The sequence below is a fragment of the Sarcophilus harrisii genome, chromosome 3, assembly GCF_902635505.1.
Source record: "Sarcophilus harrisii chromosome 3, mSarHar1.11, whole genome shotgun sequence".
NCBI classification, from domain to species: domain Eukaryota; kingdom Metazoa; phylum Chordata; class Mammalia; order Dasyuromorphia; family Dasyuridae; genus Sarcophilus; species Sarcophilus harrisii.
Genome location: NC_045428.1, coordinates 293,480,119 through 293,505,808, shown reverse-complemented (window position 1 = coordinate 293,505,808; position 25,690 = coordinate 293,480,119). Strand labels below are relative to the sequence as shown.

At 35.8% G+C, this 25,690-nt stretch overlaps 1 protein-coding gene across 5 annotated transcripts in view; it reads right to left on the bottom strand.

The window, feature by feature from the left end:
* Positions 1 to 305: 305 nt before the first annotated feature.
* SIDT1 (SID1 transmembrane family member 1) overlaps positions 306 to 25,690 on the bottom strand; it is a 176,009-nt gene continuing 150,624 nt past the window's right edge. For 3 of the 5 annotated variants that reach the window (XM_003763593.3, XM_031959675.1, XM_031959673.1), the window contains 8 exons: positions 22,373 to 22,481; positions 19,827 to 19,841; positions 15,484 to 15,560; positions 13,323 to 13,369; positions 11,072 to 11,177; positions 10,839 to 10,949; positions 3,622 to 3,735; positions 306 to 2,520 (listed from right to left, as the gene is read on the bottom strand). In XM_003763593.3, the coding sequence (XP_003763641.2) occupies positions 2,458 to 2,520; positions 3,622 to 3,735; positions 10,839 to 10,949; positions 11,072 to 11,177; positions 13,323 to 13,369; positions 15,484 to 15,560; positions 19,827 to 19,841; positions 22,373 to 22,481 (642 nt within the window). In that variant the 3' untranslated portion in view covers positions 306 to 2,457. Of the gene's footprint in view, positions 2,521 to 3,621; positions 3,736 to 10,838; positions 10,950 to 11,071; positions 11,178 to 13,322; positions 13,370 to 15,483; positions 15,564 to 19,826; positions 19,842 to 22,372; positions 22,482 to 25,690 lie in introns of all 5 variants that reach the window. The other 2 variants (XM_031959674.1, XM_023499003.2) reach the window with 2 other exon arrangements.

Below are 25,690 nucleotides of genomic sequence, written 5' to 3'. Positions count from 1 at the left end.
GAGGTTAGTACTGTATCCCAGCTTAACTGCTCCTACTGTCAGACAAGTATCTGAATTTTCCTTTGGCTTTCCTATCCATCGAATTCATCATTTTCAGAATGACCTTCTTTTCATTTAAAGAACAAGGTTGGGGATTATTTTAGATTTTAGCTTCCCCACCACAAGTGCATAATTTTTACTTTAGTAAATGCAGACCAAGAACTGTTCTAAGTTAACTGGGTGCTATCCCTTACTCTTGGGGTGCTCCCAAGAATTTACATTTCATCTTTCTGGATATGGTTGTATAAGACTTAAGAAACAATCACTTGCATCTCAGTATTGATATTTATCATGGCAGGGTTGATTTGGGTTTACAATCCTGCTGCACAGAACAAAATTCACAACAATCAGGGACTTTACAGCACAAAGTAGACATCAGAGTAATGATAAAAAATACAATGTTGTAATAGCATCCTGATCTCTCCAGGTCACTTCCTACCCTTTGGTTCTACTGACTTATTTTCCAAGGAAGATGCAGAATTGATAATGGATCTTACAGCTTGCTCTGATTAGACTGGTTGGATAGTGCTGGTTGGATGGATTTTTATTGGTCTTATTTTTCCTTAGTGGGGACTATAAACAAAAAATTAATTAAAAAAATAAAAAAATTCATGAATTATAGTCTAGAAGAGTGCCAGGTGCCTTTAAACAGACTTTGGACTTGGTTTTATGATTTAAGATGAGTATGTAATTGATGGCCTCCATGTGGCTGTAACTATAAAAATGAGCCTTTTTAAGAATGAAGAAAAACAGAATGCTATTAAATCCATTTTGGCTGTTCAGAAATTTTTCACAAAATATTTCACTGCAAGCATCTTTGTACATGTGCACATGTTTTGAAAGCAAGAAAAGGTTTGCCAAGTTAAACTTCCAAAATGTAATTTTTTAATGCTATGTAAATATGTTAGAGTAAGGATAATGCTAAAAAGTACTTTAAAAAATGCAAAACTCATCTCTTGGTCTTGGTCGTGGTCAAAGAAATATATTCAAATTATATTTCACCCAAAATTCAGTTTTCTTTTCATATCAAACACCTTCTTAAAATGGAGCCTTCTAGCCTCACAGAGGCAGGCCTGTCACACAGTAAGATTCTAAGCTTTTCCACACTTTTTTTTTTTTTTTGGAGGAAAAAAAAAGACTATCAAGTATTACCAAAAAGGATCATTAAAATCTATAGAGCTAGGAAAGGGTGCTTAAAAACAGCTCAAGGCAGGATGATCTGAGTCTATTGAAAAAAGGGTGAACTAAGAGGCAGGCCTCCTGTTATTGTTAGAGCTCATCTGAGTATGTTGCCAAGTCTCCTGGCTCTGACTTGTTTGCTTCCCTCCCTCCCATTGATGTTTTAGGTGCACCATTTAGTTATTTGGGTAGAAGAACAGAGTGGGGCATTTGCACCAAAGTCTAGAATCTTCTAAGATTAGACCCCTGGGGTGAGGCAGATTACATTTAATCCTGAAGTTGCTGATGATCTTGTCAACTGGAATGTTGGGTTGACTTCACTTGCTGCATATTATTATGCTGGTGTTGGGATTTTCCTGCCCTGGCATGTGCTTTGAGAGGGTATCTGTCCCACTAGGAGCTAGTGGGAGGATCAAGGAGCAGAGCCTTCCCAGGAAGATTAAGTTGAAGTATGGAGTCAAAAGAGAACAGTGAGATGCAGATATTTGAAAAGCGTGCTTGAGAGGCAGAAGGAGAGTAAAGAAGAGTATTCTGAACCACTTGACCATCATGAGAAAAGGGCTCTGTCATAAGGAACAGCCAGCAAAAGTCCTATTATGAGTCCTCTTAATGGACTCAGGAATCTATTAAAAAATATTTAGCTTTTCTTTCAGAGTGTACCATGCTGGATTCATGACACCATCCCCTGGCTGAGGGGAGACTTTGACATGGGCCATCTAGTTTATATACTGCACGCTGAAAGGGTGACCATCACCACCAGAGCCCAGAAGATGCAAACTGATGCTTTGGCTTGTTCAGGAGCAGAAGAGCTTACAGAAACAAGTGACTGTAGCTTAAATTTCTCAGGTGATGTCAGTTTTTAGTTTTACTGAGCACTGAGATTACATAAAACCAGGCACCATCAGTTTGCCACTGCTAAGCAATTCTGGGAGGAGGGACTGCAAGACAATGCCTTATAAATGCTATCTATAGGTCTTGTTCACTTCTCACTTGCACAGTGGCAAATAGAAGAATTCAAGATGTGTCGTTGGCCTTCGGCCTTGGCCATGATGCATTATGTCCAAAGGGATATAGGGTAGGATCTTTCCAGTTCCTTCTCCTCTTCTCACATGCTCACTATTTGGATGCATTTAGGTCTGTCGTCTTGGCAGATGATCAGAGAATTTCTAGCAATAGCAGCTCTCATGCAGTCACTGCATGATCTAGGGGGCAGTACCAAGAGTGACCACTTCCTCTCACTCAGAAGACAGGGATCTGGTCTCTCCGGACAACATCCAGATCATCATCTAGAGTTAATAATACCTGAAATGAGAGACACAGATAGGGAGAAACAGAGAGCCTTATTTTGTACCTATTATTCATTTTACAATCCAAAGGACTGAATCCTTTTGTTCAACGTGACACTGAACAAAATATGGCAGATCCTGTTATGTAAAAGAAATGGTTTTCTATCTTTCCTCCAATGATCCCTCCTCACAATCTTTGCTTCTATTTTGGTAATTTGACTGAATGTTATTGAAAGCTGCTGATTTATCTGAACAAAATACCCAAAGGTAAAGTGAGCCATTTGAGGCTGTCTTTTCTATAGGAATTGGTATTACTTAAATTCCTCAAATTAGACTCTAGGAATACACACACACACACACACACACACACACACACCACAGAGTCTGTCTAGTGATTGGAGAGCTGCTCTCATTTGATCCATAGTCCCACTGTTTAGGACCAAATAACCTAAGATAAAATTGGAAGATTATGAGACTGTCTGTTTATAATATAGGACTGTTGCAAATATATATGTGATCCCTCAGTATCACTGCCAAGAAGGTCAGGGGAGTTTAGATAAAAGATGAAGCTAATTTAGAAAAGATTCCAGAAGAAAAGATTCTATATTGAAAAGTGGGGAAATAACAGGACCCATCTGTCTTGTTGAGTTTAACAGTTGGTTAATAAAACAAAGTAGTGGGAATATAAAATGTTTGGGGGAAATGACCTCTCTCTTTTCTGTTGTAAATTCTATAAGCCTAAGAGAGGATTGGGACATCTTCTAGAAGGATAGTCTAATGTTACTTAGTAAAAATAAATCTAGTGTGGAAAACAACATGAATCTTGACCTTTGTCCACGTGTGCTGTGTGGCTTTGTAAAACATTTAGTCTTTCTATATCTGAGGGTTTGAAAGTAGAAAAGGGAAAGATAAAAGTAGCACCAAAGAGATATGAATCAGCAATTTTTGTGCTCAGGACAAATTGCTGCTGGAGAACCAAAAGAGAAGGGAGATAAAGCTCAAGGAAAGGGAAGAAGGGGAGAGGTAGAAATTAAAAAAAAAAAAAGACACAGAAGTATTGAGAGGGATATTGGAGAAGAAAATAGGATATTAATAAAGAAAAAGCTGCAAAACTCACCAAGAATGAGAAAAACAAGGCAGTAGCAGAAAGGAAGTGCCAGACATCGTGGTCATCAAAGAAACCCAGCAGGATACAATCACGATTCTTTTCCCGGGATTCTGCTGGAGTTTCCTGGGGGGAGATAAAGCCAAACAATATTCCAATAAATTTATTTGATTACTTATTAAATGCCCACTGATAAGGGAGGTGATTTCCTAGGCATGAAGAGAAGTACAGAAGACATTGTTTATAGCTCTCCCTTTCTAGTTGGGGATGCAACACAAGCACAAATTACTTTGAGGGAAAATAGGATTTAAAAGAAGTACTAACTGCTATACAGTTTCTACATAATATGTCTAAGTAATAGTAATAGTAATTTCATGTATGAAAGTGGCAAAAATAACACAAAAGGATCTTGATAAAGCACCTAAAAACAATTGTTGAGAAAGTACTGGTGCTAGTAGAGTTTCATATGGTCAGACAAAATGAGAAAGTAGGCTAGAGTTGGAATGGGCCAAGGAAGAGGCTGTCAAAAAAAAACTATCTTCCATTTCGATTGAAAAGGGGAGTCAATGATCTGTAGATAAGGATCCCTGTATACTACATATTAACAAAAATTTTATTGATATCTTCTATTTTTTACATCATCGTATATCCCAAGGATTCCTTTCCCAGAGAATCATTCCATCTAAAAAATATATTTTTACAAGAAGAGAAAAAAATCAACACAACTGATCAATACATTGAAAAAGATAGAAAACATCTACAACATGTAATACTTGTGGACCTCTTGCATTCACAAAGAGGTAGGTTAGGGCTCATGTCTCTTTGTGTCCTAATTGATCTTTATACTTTTGTTACAGTTACTTTTGATCTTTAGGTATGTGTTTCTTTCTATTTACATTATTGTAGTTACTCTGTATATTTGTAGTCATTGCATATTTATTGTAGTTGCTGTGTATATGCTGTTTATAGTTTTTCTTGGTTCTGCTTCTTTCACTCTGTAATCAGTTCATATAAATCTTTCCATGCTTCTCTGCATTCATCATACACATTTCTTTTTTTTTTTTTCGTTTTTTTCCCCCCTGAGGCAATTGGGATTATGTAAATTGCCCAGGGTCACATAGATAGGAAGTGTTAAGTATTTGAGGTAAAATTTAAACTCAGGTCCTCCTGACGTCAGGGCTGGAGCTCTATCCACTGTACCACCTAGCAGCCCCAATCATACACATTTTTAACAGAGCAATAATACTCCATTATGTACATGTACCACAGTTTGTTTAGCCATTTCCTAATAAATGGGCATCTATCTTCTTGCCAATTCTTAGTTATCACAAAAAGTGCTGCTGTAAATATTTTGGAATATATTTTTTGTTCAGCTGTTTCAGTCAGATCCAACTTTTTGCAACCCAACTTGGAGTTTCCTTGGTAAATATACTGGAATATTCTTTTCCAGCTCATTTTACAGGGAGAAAACTGAGGCAAGCAGGGTTAAGTCTCTTGACCAATGTCACATAGCTAGTAAGTGTTTCAGGCCAGATTTGAACTCAGGAAGCTAAGTCTTCCTGACTTTAGGTCTGGCACTCTATGCATTGTGCTATCTAGATGGAATATATATGGAGACTTTCTTTTTATCAGTGGCTTCCTAGGTATATAAGGCCTCTATTGGATTCTCTATTCAAAGATATTTTTATTACTTTATTTGCAAAATTCCAAAATAGTTAAACCATTTCATATTTCTACTAACAACATATCAATTGTACCTATCATTCTTCAATCCCTCCAACATTATTGCCATTTTTTGGTCATTTTTTCTCAAGTTTTAGGTTGTGAGGTAAAACCTCTGTTATCATGATTTGCATTTCTCTTATTGTTAGAGTATTCTTTCTTTCATAAGGTTGTGAGTACTTTGCTATTCTATTCTTTTGAGAATTGTATGTTTTTATGCAAAAATGTTTGTGGCAGCCCTTTTTGTTGTGGCAAGAAACTGGAAACTGAGTGGATGACCATCAATTGGAGAATGGCTGAATAAGTTATGGTATATGAATGTTATGGAATATTATTGTTCTATAAGAAATGATCAACAGGATGATTTTAGAGAGGCCTGGGGAGACTTACATCAACCGATGCTAAGTGAAATGAGCAGAACCAGGAGATCATTGTATATGGCAACAACAAGATTATATGATGTTCAGTTCTGATGGACATGACTCTTTCCAACAATGAGATGATTCAGATCAGTTACAGTAACCTTGTGATGAAGAGAGCCATCTACACCAGAGAGAGGACTTTGGGAATTGAGTGTGGATCACAACATAGCATTTTAACTCTTTCTGTTGTTTGCTTGGATTTTGTTTTCTTTCTCATTTTTTCCCTTCTTGATCTGATTTTTCTTGTGCAGCAAGTTAACTGTATAAATATGTATAAGTATATTGATTATTATCTATTATATCTAACCTATATTTTAACATATTTAACATGTATTGGATTACCTGCCATCTAGGAGAAGGAGTGGAGGGAAAGAGGAGAAAATTTGGAATGCAAGGTTTTGCAAGGGTCAGTATTGAAAAATTACCCACGCATATGCTTTGTAAATAAAAAAAAATTTTAAAAAGAGAATTGTATATTTATATCCTTTGACCACTTCTCTATTGGGGAATAGTTATTAGCCTTACTTAGATTTATTATTTCTATATCTTGGATACCAAATCCTTATCAAAGAAATTTGATACAAATAATTTTTTTTTTTTACCTAATAGACTACTTCATTTTTTAAAAAATCCTTGGTGCATTAAATTAGTTTGTGCAGAAATATTTCATTTTGTCATTGTCTCTATTTCATTTGGTTAAGAATCCATTTTCTACCCATCGGTATGAGGAGCATGTGATTTATTTTTATTCTTATTTTTTAATGATATAATATTGAGTATTAAGGTTGCATATTCATATAGAATGCTTCGTAGAAATACAGTGTAAGATGTTGGTGTAAGCTTAATATAACAAACTGTTTTCCCAGTGGTTTTTCTTTCTTTTTTAAAATTATCAAATAAGAATTTTTTCCTAGGTAATTTATGTTTTCTACTTTTATCAAACACCAGATTATTGACTTCCATTATTTCTGATTCTCCTTTGACTAGTTTGTTCCATTGATCTATGTCTGTATTTAAAAAAAAAACAAAACAATAACAGATGTTTTTGATAATTGTTGCTTTCATAATATAGTTTGAAGATTTGAGGTACTGTTTCCCCTTTAACCATAAATCTTTTCACCATTTATCTTCATTCTAGATCTTGTGTTTTTCAAATAGAATTTGTTATGATTTTATTGAGTTCTATGATGTGTCTCCTTGGTAATTTGATTGGTATAAGCATTAAAATTATAGATTTTGGTAGTATTGTCATTTTTATTATATTGATATGGCCTAGCCATGACCACATTTTTTATATGTTTAGCCTCTTAGTTTTTTTTTTTTTTTTTTTTTACCTTTCAAAAAGGACAACTATCCATCCTAACTCAAGCCCTTCTGTCCTTATGCTTACCCTCCCTCCTCATGAGCTTCTCACTTCTCTTAGGGATTGAAAATCAATTATGTCATTCTTGGGACAGCAGTAGGACTCATGAGGACTGAACGAGCTCCAGCTGAGGTCTTGATACTCCTTTCTCACATATAAAATATGAGGAGGGGGGGGTCTAGGACTGGATGAGACCCTCTGAGAAGTTTCTAAGGATCTGTCAAGCAAGATTCGGGTTTCAAGATGTCAGGGTGGGATATAGGGCAGGTTTTGCCTATTTGAATTATGCTTGGGGCTGGTTAGTGTCATGTTGGCCTGGTTAGTGCCTATTCTGCTTAGACTTTGCAGTGGAAAGATTTAAACCACACTAAGGAATAAGGACTGGAAGAAAGAGTCCTGTAGAGGCTGAGGGCTTTGGGACTCCAGCAGGGACAGGAATGAATTAGAAACTATCCAGTTTGATTATAGCCTTTTTAGCTTGATATTAATTCTTCTCCAAACAGTGGCCATGACCTTATCTGCTTGGTGATACCAGTGAAATAAAAGATAGTGATATAATGGATAGCATGCGTTGCCTGTATCCCTTCCTTTCCTCTATGAGGTTCCCATGGAAGGTCAAGTATCCATGCTTGTGAAGTTTTGATAGTATATCTATTTCTGTTATGTGCTGAATGTAGTTGCACTGCAGAGAAAGTACAGCAAAGTTAAAGACAGGGTCAGCATGTGGTCAGTACTGTAGAGATCACTGAAGAACAAGTTAATCCAAGCCAGCTCTTGGGGATGCTCCAACAGCTGCGACATGGCTTCTGGGAAGTTGCTGAGGTCATTGAATACATTTTCAATGCATAGGGTTTGGGTAAGTAACCTACCCTTCTTAGAACATTTTATTGGCTGGAGATTGATTCTGAGCTCCTGATTTATCAGGTCTTGGATGAAGTTTATACTTTTGAAAGAAAACTGAGGGAATGACTCCTGTGCCAAAATCGTCAAATAATCCCAATGGTGAGTCATAATTTGGGCCTTTATGGGGAAATGAAAAGACTCTTGGGCCTTGGGCTGCCACTTTCAGCCAGTTCTGCCTCCTCCAGCCTTTGCTTTCCCAAACACAGAGACACACTTAGTGCTCTGCCATGGTAACTCCCTTGTCCCAGTCTCCTCACACCTGTATCTTCCTCCAGCTATTTAAGTTGTTCTTTAAGGAATGCTTTGTAATTGAATCTATACAAGTCTTTCATATAATTTGATAGGATGACCTCCAGATATTTTATGCATTTTGTAGTTATTTGGGGTGTGATTTTCCTTCTACATTGTTTCTTATGTTCTGTTATTATTCTATAGAAATGCTATTTTTTGAGGTTTTATTTTGTAATCTGCCACTTTGCTGAAGCTATTGCCTCAATTAATATTTTTGCTGATTCCTTTAAATTTTCCAAATAAGCTATTATATCATCAGCACAAAGGGATATTTTTAATCTCCTCTTTAGCTGTCTTTAGGTAAGGATAATTTCTTACCTAAATTTCTTTCTCTTGTCTATTGTTGTTATTAGTATCTCCAGAAATATATCAAATAATAGTGGGGAGAGCATCTTTGATTCACTCTTATATTTATTGGAAAAGTTTCTAATGTGTCCCCATTGCAAATGATGCTTTTAGTTTTATATAGAAACTTTAAAAAATATTAAAAAGATTCCTGTATAAATCTATTTTATAGGATTTTTATTTGTACATTGTTAAAGATTTTTCCCCCCTTAATCTATTGAAATGCTCATTGAATGTTTTGGGATAGACTTGGAATGAAAAATGCTATCTGCATCCAGAGAAAGGATCATAGAACCTGAATGCAGATTGAATTTTCACTTTTTTTATTTCTCGTAGTTTTCCCCTTTTGTTTTAATTTTTCTTTCATAACATGACTAATATATAAATATGTTTAAAATGATTGTATGTGTATAACCTATTATCAGATTGTTTGCTGTCTTGGGGAAGGGGAGGTAAAGGAGGGAAAAGGAAAAATGAATTTAGATTGTTACAAAAGTGAATACTGGAAACTATTTTTACAGGTAACTAGAAAAAATACTACTAAGTGAAAAAAATAAAAGGATTCTGGTTGGGTATGTTCTCTCTCAATTTTGGAGAATAATTTTGGAATATGATACTATTTTCTAAAAATATGATAATTCTTCATCAGGAAAATTCATCAAGATCAGGATTTCTCCCCTCCCCCAATTTTGGTAATTCTTTTACAATAAGATCTATTTCCTCTTCTGAGTTTGGGTTATCCCAATTATATTTTAATTGGGTTTATCTATATTTAGAAATATCATGGGACATATGGGAAGCATGTCTGTCACCTCTGGTGTATCAGATGAAGTGCTAGGCTTAGAATCTGAAGAAGAATTCAAATCTGCCTTGCCTAATTACTAGCTATGTCATCTTGAGCATGTCATATAATTTCTTTCATTAATTTCTTTGTCTATAAAATGGAGTTAACAATAATACCTACTTTGCAAGGTTCTTGTAAGAATCAAATGAGGTGATAGCTATATCTTTAGCTATGGAGAAAGTTTTGTAAACTTTAAAATGGTCTATACATGTTAGTGATAATTATTATTATTGTGCTACTTCTATAATTTCTCATATCCATCCCTGCTTTACCATTCCCAATTTGAATCTTGCTACCTTTTTCTTGAGTTAAAAATCTATTAAATCTATTAAAATAGATCTAATGTGGTCTCCTCATCTTCAATCTCTTTTTCTTCCAAACTATTTCTGGTCATGTCATTTTCAAAACATTTAAGAAGCTTCATATATTTTGTAAAACAAAGTTCTTATTTTGCCAGTTTGGCTTGAGATAACTTTCTAGGCTTGTTTTCCATTATTCCTTCTCATAAACTTTATGCTTCAGACTACTTCCCTTCCCTCATATATGTCTTGGGCTTTCTTTGCTCTGTGTCTTTGCTTATGCTGTTCTCCCTTCCTGGAAAGGAGCCTTTGTCACATATTGAAAATCCAACCCATCCTTCAAGCCCAGCTCAACCACCATCCCTTCTAGAAAGGCTTTAGTATTTTGTAACTCTCTTACTTAGTTCTCATAGTCTATTTTGGCAATTCATGTAGAGTTTTTATCCTTCTCCTCCAGCATGCACATACAAACACATTGTATGGTTTGATCTCTGTATCTCTCACAACCTGTAAACAGTATATTGTACAGTAACTGACTGTGAACAGCAAATGAGATTATTCATGTGAAGAATTCTATGCAGCAAGCTATTATTATATGAATGAAACAGCTCTGATTCAAAAGAAACTTTCTTCCTGAAAATTTCAAAGACAAATGAATATAGCAACAAAGAAAACAAAGTAGGGGGTATCAAAGAAAAAGGTAAAAAGATAAGATCCCTGAATCATAAACTTTTAGAGATGGAAAGGATCCTGGTGGCCATCTCTTTCAATGCAGATATAAAAAAAGAATTCCCATTGCAAATATATCTAACAAGGGGTCATCCAACCTTTGCTTAAAGATTTCCAATGAAGGAAATCTCACTATGTCCTAAGGCAGCTCATTCTTCTTATGAACAGCTTGAATTGTTAGGAAGTTTTCTCTAAGATCAAGCTTAAATTTTCCCTTTTGCAATTTACATACAAAGTGCAGAAACCAGAAGCAAACAGAATTAATCATAAATATGGAGAAAGAATGATTTCTTGTAAAGATGTGCTCTTACCTCCCAGCTGCTAAGATTCTGGAAGAAAAAGTAAAGGGCTGCTGCCCACACCACAGCTGTGGCGATGATGCAGAACAGTGGGATGGGGAGAACCTTCTCAGAACTGCGGAGCTATGGTAAGAGAAGTGAGTCAAAGGGTTAGGGCACATGGCAATGTCTAGGTTATTAGCCTAGTTTCTGCCTGGAAGGCTGGGTGTCTAAGAAATCAGTTCTGCTCCCATGCAAACTCTTACCTTCATAATAATATAAAAGGCCAGGTACAGCAGCAGGTTACATATAAAAATCCCCAACATGTAGGAGGCAAAATCCCTGGGTCGATATACCAGCCCAAAGAGGGCACTAAAGGATGCAAGGGGGAGAAGACAAGGTTGTTTTACTTTTTTTTAAAGCTGGAAAAGTAGATTTATGATAACATCATTTCAAGGATCATGACATTTTCATTCAGTATGGTTTTCAGGTGAATCTTTGCAGGGAGAAGTACCTACCCTGAAGATACATCAGTCTTTCTGAGCATTTACCACAGTGTTTTACAGTTCTTCATCTCTAACCATCATCATCCTCTTTGATTCAATTAGTAAAACTACATGGGTTTGTCTAGTTAAAAGAAAACTATAGTTTCTCCACTTCTCACTCTACCCACAGCTCTGATATGCTTGTATTAGTAACAGCAAAGAGGGGAAAGAGCAAGAGACTGTCAATGGTACATATTAGTAAGAAAGACTTCCCTAGGGAAGTCCCATTCTCCTTCTTAGGTTGCTATATTCCCAAGCAAATGGCAGATTCTCGGGGATAACCCCTTTCAGTAACAGCTATACTGAGGTTAACCTTATATTGAAATGACTAATTAATAAATAGTAATAAGAGCTCAAGAAAAGACAATTGTCTTTAGAGAATTATCTCTTTTGGTATCTGAGGCATCAGAAACCAAAGGGACAGGGCTCTTTTGGACAAACAATTTTATTCTGACTAGGTGACATTACTACAAGGTTCCCCCAAAAAACATATAGCTTTCAAATAGGAATCCAGTTCATAGGACCTTAACTTCATAGATCTAGAGTTAGAAGATGCCTTAGAGACCCTTGACCAACACCCTCATTTTATAGCTGAGATCATTAAGGATTAAGGAGGTTAATTTGAACCCTGGTCATCTGACTCCAAGATTAATCTTGGAGTACTCTGGCAATACTAAGTTGCCAGAGTAGTTCTCAAAGACTAGATTATGATTTTCCCTATTTCCTTGCAGAGGTCACTGTAGAACAAGAATAGGGAATTTAGGAATAGGATGAAGAGCGGATCCGTGATTTTATTGGTAAAGAGAATTCCCTATATAGGAAAATTCCCTTTACCATTTGAAGTCAGCATTTTCTCTACAATAGATAATCTTTCAAAGTTGCCTACCCTGCCAAAAAGTTAAGTAAATTGCTCAGGGTCTTAGAGTAGGTGAAGGATTTAAACTTAGTTCCTGGTTCCAAGGCCAGCTCTCTGTCCACAATACCATACTGCCTCTACTTCGTAGGCAATAAATCCAGTAAGGTTCAAAAGACAAACAGCAAGTTAATTTAGGACTTTCCTTTGTTCCTTTTCTTTTCAGAAAGAATAAAAAACCACCACCAAACAAACCCTTTCTACTCATTTAATTTTAAGAACAAAGAACATAGAACTCAATCAAATTAATACAACTAAGAAAATACATTAATTCTACAATTTCATTATTGCTAATTAAAGGAATAGAGTGAGGGGGAGAAGAAGGAATGTAGAAAAGAGACTGAGAAAGATTATAGATAATTATAGATGGAAAACAAGGGAAAACAGAGATGGGCCTTTCAGATACAGAAAATGAGATGCATAAACATATAAAGAAATATATACTCAAATAAAGAAGTACAAGTAGGGCAATCACCTTTTGGGACTTGCCATAAAGATCAGATGACATATTGAGAATCAAGCAGAAGAGACCCCTTTTCCTACATAACAGGTTTTGAAGTAGAGGGAAGTCCATTAAAGTACTATTGTAATGCATTGCTGAGGCATGGAGGAGGCTGTTTTCAGGAAAATTATTTCAGTAGAATGTAAATTCTAACAGCCATTAAAGACAGAAAGACTTGCAGTATTAATTCAGTTACTCAACCTCACTAAGGTCAGAGACTTATCACCAAAGGCTTGGCCATTAGGCAATATGTACTTTGACCACAGCAATTTATGATAACATAGAATGTCCAGACCTACAGTTCTGGAAGAAATACCTATATTGGAAAAATCATGGCTTTTTGAAGTATCTCCCCTATGTCTTGAGGCATTGATAAAAAGAATAGGCTGGATATGCTAGCATACTCGGCTCATCTTCCATCAAGCCAGTATAGACCTGTCCTTTCCTGTTTAATTTCTGTTTCTTTAATAGAATCAGAGTCCAGACAATTTTGTCCACAAACCTTAATATCACAACAATCAGTAATAAGGAAATCACAGTGCTCTCAAACTACTTACAAGGACCAGTTAACAAGATTTCCAACAATTAGCAGTACCATTCTGTCCTGGGGGATAGAAAAGGACATCATTATCATTCTGTTTTCTGCCATAATATAAGGAAGGCAAAGCTATAAGTATCTCTGGAGGACACCTACTAAACAAGCAAGCATATTCTTCCCAAGATTCTCAAGGTGGCAACTCTAATCCTGATAAAGACTTAGTTTGATGGCCTCTGTCAGACTAAATAGAGATTTTTTGCATCACTGAAGATGCAAATATGATCAAGAAACAAAACTCAAGCAGTGACCAGGGAGATGGCTGGTCCTGCAACTTCCTTGATATTTAATGTGATGAATGACAGGTATCTAATATAGTACAAAATTCTCCAGCTACCATCATTATTATGTAGCAAGTTACTATACAGAATGTAGATTTTCCTGAGATCTTATTAAATGGTTCTCAGAAACATCTGAAGTATTTAAAGATAATCTTTCTTTAGTTTGTACCTGTATGGGGAAGTAGAGAAGGATTCATCTACTAATGAATTGGGGAAGGGAAAGAGAAGGGAGTAAGCATTTATTTGGTGCTACTATGTGCCAGGCACTGTGCAAGTGGTTTACAAATAGAGTATCAACTTATTTTTCTTGTGCAGTATGATAAATGTGGAAATATGTATAGAAGAATTGCACACGTTTAACATATTTTGGATTAGTTGCTGTTTAGGGGAGAGGGATGAGGAGAAGGAAGAGAGAAAAATTTGGAACACAAGATTTTGCAAGGGTGAATGTTGAAAACTATCTTTGCTTCTATTTTGAAAATAAAAAGCTATTATTAAAAAAAAACAGTATCAAAAAGTGTGTCTGGGACTCTGAGAGATCAGATGGCTTACTGATCAGTACCTAGCCAATGTGTGTTAAAGGAAGAACTTGAATCCAGGTCTTCCTGACTCCATATCTTCCAGAATACATCCTAATTTGTATTCTTATTTCATGGTGGCTCTTTCCACCTCCTATATTTTGGACCTTGGCTCCAGGTGGCAGTATCTTGTGGTCAGAGAAAATTTGCTTGAATATTTTTCCTTCTTCTAGTATAGTTTATTATGGGAGAGGGGAGAAGAAAAGTCTCATAACCCTCTATATACTCATTAAAAGATATTTTATTGATAATTTTCATTTTTACCCCATAGTCCTTTCCAAATATCTCTGCTCCCAACTTCTGCCACATGAATCCTCCCTTAAAACAGAAAAAATAGTCAAGCAAACCCAATCAACATAGTGATTAGGGTTGAGAGTGTATGCAACATTCAACATTTGTAATTCCTCATCTCTCTACCAAAGGTCATTTCTTGAAACTTTGCCATGTCCCCAGATCATCTTGGACCTGAGTGCTTTTATAAGTTGTAAAGCACATAAAAATTATTACAGATGAGGAACTTCACGGCCACTCCTTTATGGCTTAGAGCAGTGACTCTTCCTTACCAGGAAAACCTCTCCCCATCCAGGGGGACCTGTCTTTATCTAAAGGAAATGCTTTTCATTTTTATCTGAGTTTTTTCCTCTTGCACTCTACATCCAGGATTTTTCCTTTTCTCCAAAATATAAAGTTTGTGAACTCTGTGGGTTAGGGTTTTTGGAAGCAGACATGATATAAATCATAAATGAACCAAATCCCAAAATGTTCACAACTCTTTTTGATGCTCTTTTCCTTATTCCTCTCATACAAAGCAAGCACCAGCCTCAATACCCTCTGCTTGTATCCTCTTTTTGTTTCTAAAGCTTTGTGCATCGAATCCTATGAGAACCATCAGAGAATACTAAACTGTCATTAGATTGTGAGCTCCTTGACAAGAACAAGGGGTGAGGGCTCCTTTGGCCTTTCTTTATTTACTAAAACTTAGTCCCTGGCACATAGGAGGAACTTAATAAATGCTTGTTGCCTAGACTTGACTTGTCAAGTCCTGATTTGATAGGCTTAAAAACCCTCAAAAACATGAAAGAAAAGCTAGAGGGAATAAGCAGTGGCTCTTGCTCAGTTACCCAATTGATGGGACCTCAGCTGTCCTGGGTCCTTTATATTGGTATAATAGCAGACACTTTTCAGAACTCTACGGACTTTTTTTCCTCCCTCCCTTCCAGGTGGCTGATGCTGTAAGTTCAGGGAACATGAAGACTCCACCTACCATGTATAGTGGTCGGCTACACTGGTGGAAACAGTCAGTGTAGAACACCATTGCAATCCGGCGGAAAATTCCCAAATCTGCTAATGACAAGAAGATACCCAAACAGTCACATCCAAAAGTAGCACTTATTCAGGCAGTTCTGCCCCTGAGGGCAGACGTGGTGGTAGGGAATCTTTCTAGCAGGCATAATATATATGTATAAATATATAATATATATATATACATATATATATATATATATGTATATATATATATAAAGATTATATCAGTTCTATAAGGAAAAAATGGCATCTTCCATATATAATATTTGGAACAATACTATATATATATATATGCATAGTAGGGGGTTAGAGAGTGGTTAAAATATGCTATCTAGTCATTGGGCTGCCCTTAGGGCAAGGCAAATGAGGGCATCTCATATTGTGCAATATAAAAAACCAAACAGAAGAGAAGGAAACTTTCTCTTCTTGCAAACAGGAGATAGCCAAGGCACAAGATGGTCTTGTCCAATTGTTTTCTTTATGCTGATGTCCCATAGTTTTAAAGTTTATTTAGCTGGTGGGTTGTTTTGTTACTTTCAGGAAAGGAAGAGGGCACCTTTTTCCTTAATCCATAAAAACTGATCTTGTTCTCATGCCAGTCTGATTTTTTAAAGTCCTTCTTTCCACCTATTTGGGGTAGGAGAGATTTTAACCTGTCTTTTTTATAGTGGTCATTGTTCTTGGTAAGAGTTTATTCACATAAGTTTAGAAAACTGAATAGATCATGTAGAAAAAAGCCTAAACTTACCAGTCAATTGGTTTTGATTTAAAACAAAAATTTTATTGGATCATAGACTTAGATGAGCAGCTGGGTGGTGCAGAAGATAGAGCACCAGGTCTGAAGTCTGAAACACTTATCTTCCTGAGTTAAAATCTGGCCTCAGACATTTCTTATCTGTGTGATCCTGGGTAAGTCACTTAACTTTGATTGCCTCAAAAAAAAAGTAAGTTGTATATGAGAGATTTTTCTGGGGTAACTCCAAGTGGAAAAAATTTGTCAAAGAAAGATAATGATCCCTTTATAGAGTCTACAAAAGTGAATCTGAGTAGATGTTTTCTCTCAGCCAAGTGAAGCTCTTTAAGGGAGGATGAATATTCTATTTTTGTTTTTGTATCTCCAGTATCTGTTTAATAAATATTTATTGAATTGAATTAGAAGTTGCCTTATCCTTTTTGTAGTGGCAAGGAACTGGAAACTGAGTGAATGCCCATCAGCTGGGGAATGGCTGAATAAGTTATGGCATATGAATGTTATGGAATATTAATGTTCTATAAGAAACGACCAGCAGGATGATTTTAGAGAGGCTCGGAGAGACTTACATGAACTGATGCTAAATGAAGTGAGTAGAACCAAGAGAACATTGTACATGGCAACAACAAGATTTTATGATGGAAATGGCTTTTTACAATGAGGTGATTTAGGACAATTCCAATAGACTTGCTATGGAAAGAGCTATCTGTATCTTGGAGAGGACTGTGGGGATTAAATGTGGATAACAACATAGTGTTTTTACTTTTTTGTTGTTTAATTGCTTTTGTTTTTCTTTCTTTTTTGATCTGATTTTTCTTGTGCAGCATGGTAAATGTGTAAATAGATGGAGAAGAACTGCATATGTTTACTATATTTTGGATTACTCGCTGACTACAGGAGGAGGGTAGGGAAAAGGGAAGTAGAAAAATTTGGAACACAAGGTTTTGCAAAGGTGAATGTTGAAAACTATCTTTGCATGTATTTTGAAAACAAAAAGCTATTATTAAAAAAACCCCTAAGGACCATAAGTGTTCAAAAAAAAGAAAAGGTGCCTTATCTGCAAAGTGTAATCATTCTTTATTGTACTTCCTATCCCAGAATACTGAGACTTTACTAAGATGATGTATGACCGTGAAATATCAGATGAATGTTAGTTATTATTTTCACCATCATTAGTAATAACAGTAAGAATATCCAAAAATTTTACCAAAGCAGAGGGAATTTAAAGTAAAATGTAGAAATAAGGAGGCATAAAAATAACGGTTTGGTCATGTATACTTATTGTGTATCTAATTTATATTTTAATATATTTAACATCTACTGGTCATCCTGCCATCTGGGGGAGGGGGTGGGGGGGTAAGAGGTGAAAAATTGGAACAAGAGGTTTGGCAATTGTTAATGCTGTAAAGTTACCCATGCATATAACCTCTAAATAAAAGGCTATTAAATAAAAAAAAATAAGGAGGCATAGAAGTAAAGTTATGCGCAAAAGCCTGGATGGCTTCTTATAGCTCTTCACCATTTTTAAAAAATGAAAGAAAAGAAGGTTGGGTCTAAATGACAAGCATTTCAACAACTTTATCTCACAAGGCATACATTCTGTGTTGTTTGTCTTAGTGAACTAGTTTTTCTTGTTGTTAAGTCATATTTGACTCTTCATAACCCAATTTAAGGTTTTCTTGGCAGGAATATTGGAGAGCTTTGCTATTTCTTTCTCCAGATCATTTTATAGATAAGGAAATTGAGGCAAATAGGGATAAGCAACTTTCACAAAGTTACACAGTCCCTAAGAGTTTGAGACCAGATCTTCCCGACTCTAAGTCCACGGCTGTATCACTGTGCCTCATCACCTACCTTATTGAGCTAGAGAAAGTATTAAATATAAGGCAGGATAGGAACAGAACCACTCACTGCCAATCAGATTTTAGAACACAAAACTTTTCTGTTTAGAAAAACTTTGTTCTGCTAGAAAGTTAGTCAATTTAGTTGACTGAACCATTTTAGTCAGACACTGAATTCAAATGCTAAGCTTGGTTCATAGTGTAGTTTTTCCACAGCTGACTGACATTACCTTACTTTCATGTTTCTAATCATTTTATTGGCATTATGTAGACCAGGGCCATCTTTAGAGCATGGTGCTGCTGCAGGGGCCAAACAGCTAAAGCCAAACAGTCAGGAGATGCTGTCAAGAAATAGAGCTTGTCAAGTAGGGTTAAAAAAAACAAAAGACCCGAAGGTTTCATATACAACCACAGCTTGATTTTTATGGAAATGTTTTGCATAACTTCACATGTGGTTTCTTCATTGTATGTGAGGATAAAAAAAAAGAGAACCTAAAATTCAAAAAATTTAAAAAGAAATGTAAAAAAAAGAATGTCCATATTAGCTGCTTTTTGTTTTGAACCAAAATCATATTGCTAGGCCAGCAATATTTAGGAGACAAATCTTTTCAGGTGTTGGAAGAAAGAACAACCAGCCTCATGGCTGTTCTCAAGGGAGGAATCAAAGTCTTTTTTGGAAAGGAATGAGCAATATTTCAGAATGATTTATTCGAGGTCTCTCTAAAGCTCTTGCCCCAAATCTACCCCTCATGCAGGTCTATAGTTGAGTCTCAGCATTCAACCCTGATCCAGAGCAGCAGTGTACTAAATGCATCAGACTTGGGTGAAATACCAGTTATATTAGCACTGATGAGAAGCAGCATGGTGTGATGGATATGGAGCTAGAGGACTTGAATAACTTTGGAGAAGTAATATTTTCCCTCTATGACTTAATATCTTAATATTTTCCTTAATATCTTCCACCTATGATCCTATAAAAGTGGAATTTGGAATGAAAACAAGAATAGCAAAATAAACACAGAGGTGGTACATACATCAGACCTTAAAGACCTCACCCTCCTTACTGTTCTTTCAGCAATAAAACTTGTTCTCTGTTTCTGTCTTTCTGTCTGTCTCTAAGTCTCTATGTGTCTGTCTGTCTCTTTTTATATCTCTGTGTCTCTGTCTGTCTGTCCCTGTGTCTGTCTTCCTGTTTTTCTGTTGTCTATCTCTGTCTCGGTGTCTTTTTCTCTGTCTTTGTCTCTCTCTAGCCTTTTGTCTTTGTCTCTATGTGTGTTTCTCTCTGTCTCTGTCTTTCTGTCTGTCTCTATCTCTCTCTATGACTGTCTGTCTCTTTTTATATCTCTGTGTCTCTGTCTGTCTGGTCTGTCTTCCTGTTTTTCTGTTTGTGTGTGTCTATCTCTGTCTCAGTATCTGTTTTTTTCTCTGTCTGTCTTTCTCTGGCCTTTTGTCTCTGTCTCTATATATGTATATGTGTGTCTCTCTGTCTCTGTCTTTGATTCTGGTTCTTTCTCTTTCTCTGTCTCCCTTTCTTTCTCTGTCTCTCTCTCTCATTTCAGTCTGTCTGTGTCAAGCGTATCTGGCAGACATTCATCCCCACCAAATCCAACCCAAAGTGCATTCAAAAACATTGCTAATGGCAAAAGCAGGGGCACTTCTATTACAAACATTTTCTAAGAACTCCATAAAGAGAGAACAGCTTATCATTACCTGAGTCAGACACTTCTGAATTAGGGAAAGCAGTGGAGGGAAGAAAAAAATGGTTTGTAAGAATGCATCCAAGTTGACATATTTGATCACATAAAACCCTTAGAGCTTATTATTCCCATGTAGTGAGTAAAGACTTGTTTCTGTGTCCTCCCACTTACACAGAATCAGATGATACAGTGGCCCTCACGGTCTTTTGTCAATGCCATACCTTGGTAGTGAATTAAGAGCCTTAGCAGTGCTTTCCATGGAAGGCCGCATATCTTCATGAACCAAAAATCAAAAAAACAAAAAACTTCCAACCTATTATTTTCTCTGTTATTTCTCTCATAGCCTGCCTGTTTTCATTTTGAATATCTACCTAGAGGAAGGAGCATTTGAACTGAATGCAAAGCTAACTAAGTTACAAGATTTGCCTGAGCATCCATGACCTAATCAACATTTTCTTGGCTTTAGACTGAATTCAAATGAAGTTAATCTTGTGCTGCAAAACACTCAGAATTTCCTTTTTTTTTTTTTTTTAACTTTTCCATATCTTTATCCATCTGGAAAAATCCCATAATAATAAAAATGAGTAATATTTGGCCAAATAGGGTGTGATCCTGATATAAATAGCTCAATCCATTCCATTTTAAAGGGTGGGGGAATTCACTTCAACAGCTATACACATGAGGCAATGGTGCCTGCCACATAACAAAATGTCTTGGAAGTAAGACTAGGGGAAACAGAACCTGCAGAAATGGTGTGGATTTATTCCAGCACACAGGCTGACTATGTAACAAGTACCTCCAATGACAACACCAGCCTCCAAGGGACAGCTTTATAGGTACAATGGCTATTGAAAGTAAAGGGTATATGCTGGCAGGGATAAAATTACCTCTTTTTGATTGAAGAAAAGTTTCTATATGGATCAGAACCTAGGGATTTAAAGCCATGATCTGCAAAAAGAGAGCTGTGAACCTACAGTGGGCAATGGCACGACTCCAAGGAATAACTTACCTGAGTAGTGTGCAAGCCGTAAGTGGCTTATCTCCAATGCAAGTATACAACTGCCTCTATCCATTATTGTACTACACTTCCCTGCTGTGTGAAGCTGGCCTCCCACGGTGGTGTAAATTCCAAATCTCCCTCCTCCCTTTCGTACTGGCCTCTCAGCTTGAGCCAACATGCAGGCACTGGAAGCAGGTGGGCAGATACTGGTGGAGAAATCCTCACCACACGCTCCCCTCCTCTTTCCATATGATATCTACAGCAGGCTTCCCTATTGGGGAAGTATCTGCTCTCTAGGAGATAGTAAGTGCCCTGCCTCACCTAGCCTTTTTATTTCTGGTGGGGAAAAAGTGAGCCACACAAGATAAGCAGAGATAAATGGGCTTCAGTCTGTATCCCAGACCTCATTACATTATTTTTCTCTCCAAACTCATTCTCTTCTCTCAACTTCTCTATTGCTGTCACAACTTATCCTTCAATTATCTTGGTTTCTCAGTCTCCTTATCCTTGTCTCCTCACTGAACTGAAACTGCCCACTTCAAACTTACCAGTGATTTCTTAATCATTACATCTGATGGTCTTTTCTCAATCTTTTTGTCAGTGGTGTCTGACACCACTGAGCCTCCCAGCCTCCTGGATCCTTGATCTCTTCTTTCAAGGTTGCTGAGAATCATGTAAGTGTGCCACAAGTTCTCACAATTGTACACTTAAGAAACACAGAGATAGCATTTTCTAAAATGCTTAAACTTTTTTCTTCCAAATGAAGAGTTTCAGTGACTTCTGAACCCATTTGTTAAAACACATTCTGATTAGTTACAAGAACAAACTGGGAAAATACTTCGATAAAAGCTTGTGCAAAATTGGTGGATGGGATTGAAAAATGAAGAGATTTAGTAAGTGCAGCTGACAATGCATTTCTTGGGATCTATGTGTCTTGTGAAGTTTCTGTGCCAAATTGGTGAATGGGATTGAAAAATGAAGAGATTTAGTAAGTGCAGCTGACACTTGGGATTCTTGGGATCTATGTGTCTTGTGAGGTTCCTTTTTAAACTAAGATAATCATTAAAACCAAATATAAAAATAAACTAAACTTAGAACCAGACTTTCTAATGTATATAATTATTAATACAGTAGTACATGTCTATAATGCATGTAGAATATGGATAAGTAAATATACACACATATGTAAACAGGCATATATATTTACATATGTGTTTGTGTGTAACTGTGTATGTATAGAGATATATGAATATATATTTATATACACACACTGAGAGGAAATGCTCAAAAATTTTTTAATAAAAGGCAATCACCATCAAGAAGACTGGGAGACCACTGATTTAAAGAACTAAGAAAATATATTTGTGAAATATTAACAAATGTCCATGTGTGGCAAAAGACCCTAAAGTCCTAAAGAGAATAAACTCTCATATTACAACACAGAACTGGTTCACTGAACCTATTAATTACTTTCAATTATGATTTCACTTGGTATAAATGAATGAGGGTCTGACAAAGGGAAACATTAATTTCTTTAGGAAAAAAGAGAAGTGACTTACCTATTTTGAAGCGGCCCATATAGTATATCTGTGTGCTGAGTGCAAGTGATGCCAGAATGTGGATTGCTGAGAAGATAACCCAGAACCACATGTCATTTTTCCCAAACAACTATAAATAAAAAGGAAAGACACCTCTATCTGAGTTTCAAGTTTTTACCAAAGATGTGAATAAATAACTCTTTGACACAGTAAGATGTCTCACTATTGGACTCCAAAAAGATCAGACAGGACAAAAAGTCCCACATATAGTAAAATATTTGCAATGACATTCTGGTATAATAAAGAACTGGAACAATATAGGTTCCTATCAATTAAAAAATGGCAAAATAAAATATGACATTTGAATGCAATGGTACTATATTGTTGTTGGACTGTTTCAGTTATGTCCAACTTTTTATGACTCCATTTTGCAGTTTCCTTAGCAAAAATACTGCAATACTTCATATTGTTCTAAATCAAAGTTTTAAAAAATAAAATTATCCAAAAATAAGCACAAAAATAAGAACTTGTATTCTTTACATCTTTTGATTAGCTATGTGATGGTAAAGATGTGGTCTACTGTAGAATATTATTTGTGAAAATCTGCTTGTTCCCTACCAATATTCTCATCAAGGATGTTCCTGATGTTATATGGAGATGGGTCTCATTAAAATTTTTTATAGATAGGAAATAGGTACAGAGATATGAGTAGTTAATATTCTTTTGCTATCTTTTTTTGGGGGGTATTATTAATATGAAAATTTCCCCACCCCTATGGTTTCATTCCCCTTAACAACAACTTTCATATGCTTTGTGAGTCAGTCTTTAATGACCTCAAAATTGTGTCACCTCTAGCATAGATCTCCCCTATTTATACATGGTCTTATTTGGCTTCTTTCCCCATTCTTTTAAAAAGTGTCATTTTTATTTCATTTATAATATGATATTAACATTCAACTGCAGTTGTTCTACTTGATGGTGAAAACAATTTATTGTGAAATCTTTTTGTCTTCTTCCATTTCTCTCTTTTTTCATTGTTATTATTTTCCTTTCTTTTTCATTCTTAAATGTCCTTAAGATGAGGCTTGCTTGAGTCTCTTGCCAAACTTTCTTTTAATTGATTTTACCCTCTACTAAATTTCTCTGCTCTTTGAGGTAATATTGCTTATAAACTTCCATCATCTTTCATTATAAGATTTGTAAGCAAGTTTACATTTTAAACCAGTGTTGCCTTTGGCCACCATCTCTCTTGGCAAATAAATCAAATGTTCTCAGAATAGGCTGATTTAAGTTGTTTTGATTTTCCTTGTTATGGCAATTGATTTATATTAGTTAAACTTCTGGATAAAACCATTTTAATTGGCATCAATGTGCTTAATCCTATCCATTATCCATTTCTGATATTACTTGTTTAAATAAATTTTAAATAGGTTGAAGTTGTTTCAATTGCATGTCATATCTTCTCATTATTATTATTTCTTCTAGCTTCTAATTCTGATATTTTCTCTAACAAGATGGTACTTTGGTTGTACAAAGATAGCTGATTTAAGAATCATTCTCACAACAACAATGAATAAATCCTTCCAATCTATTAAAATATAGTCATTTTAATTTTTTTGTTATGTTATTTAGTGTCTGACATATCTAGCACCTATCATAGTAGTAAGCACCTACTAATTCTTCTTGAATAAGGTAGTCATGACAGGGGTGTGAGGCTTCTATAAGTCTTTGACCTTCCTCATTCCTTCTTCCTAAAATGTTTTTCTTCTCTATTCCCACCATTTCAATGAAGATATAAAGTATTAAAGTACAGGTCGATTTAGTTTAATTTGGAAGGTCTTAACAAGTTTGTTCTAGAATTTCTTTGCCAGTGTATCCTCTGCAACTGTAAGCTACAATTATGACAACTGCAATATGAGATGATTAATTATCCCATGAATTATTTTTGGTTATCTTTGGGTAAATAATACAACTAACTCTGTTAATGCCCTTTTTTTTTTCTTCCAGGGAATCCCTATAAGCCATTATTCCATTTAGTTAAAATTTCCTTCTTTCTTCTTGTTTCACTTTTGGCAAGATTTTAAAAATTGATATGATATGGTTTCTTCAATATCATCATTAAGAAACATTTCTTTTAAATAGGTTTTAAATAAGTTGGAGTTGTTTTGATTGCATATCATACCTTCTCATTATTATTATTTCTTACTGTATGTTCAGCACTAAGTGAACATTGGTGATAAAAAGGCAAAATCATGATTCTTGCTCTCAAGGAAATAAAATTCTAATGGGGAGACAACATACAAACAATTTTACATACATATGCATGTATGTTTATATGTTCCACTTGGTACTTTGCATATGTTACATGTGTATAAGCACATACACGCAACATATACAAGGTAAATGGGAGTTAATCTTAGAGGGAAATGAATAAGGTAGCTGAATGGTCGGTCGTTGTATTAAGATCTCACATTTACAAAACCAACAGCTGAATTAAAGTTTATAAACATTCTAAAATCTGTGTGATTCTTAGCTTTTTATCTCCTTTTCAACTTCCGTGCAGAAATGGAAGTGGGTCATGCAGGTTTGTAGGTCATTTTGTATTTGTATTTGTTTCATGGGTTGCTATAGCCTAAGTATTCACTACCAAGTGACCAGTCTATTGATGATGAAACTATGTACTTAGCTAGGCTACTCCTTAAAAATCAGATTTAGTCTGTTGTCAGGTCAATATTTTAAACTTTTGCAGCATGATAGGAAGAAAGAGAAAAAGAGAGAGAAAGAAAATGTCATTCTAATAAAATTAACTAAAAACAACTGTTTCTCTTAACATCCTCTCAACTTCTCACAGTCTATCCTCCATAATTTTCTATCTTTCTACTGAGAGGAGGGGAGTGTGTTTCAACCTCTGGCCTCTGGAACTAAGACTGGTCATTGCTAGTAATCTGTGTTTGCCCAAGATCCTACAGGAAGTAGTCACACTCTCTCTTAGCGTTGTTTTCATATATATATTATTCTGGTTACTCAAAAAATCTGAATCCCATGTGTCTTTTTGGCCTGGAGATGACCTCTAGGTTCTCAAAGGTTATGCCAGCAAAGAGTAAGCTCTAGCAGGGTTCAGCATGCTCTAAAAGCTTAAAATATCAACTTGGCCACAGACTAAATCTGCTTTCCTAGAAGCAGCCTGGCTAAGTAGGGTTTACAAGTAGGTTGATGATGACTCTTCTCATTCAGAATCACTGAATGATAAGAAGACAGTTAGTGCAATAGAAATAACACAGGATTGAGGTTTAAAAACATAACTCTCCTACTTCCTGCTGGTGTAAATTTAGTCAAATC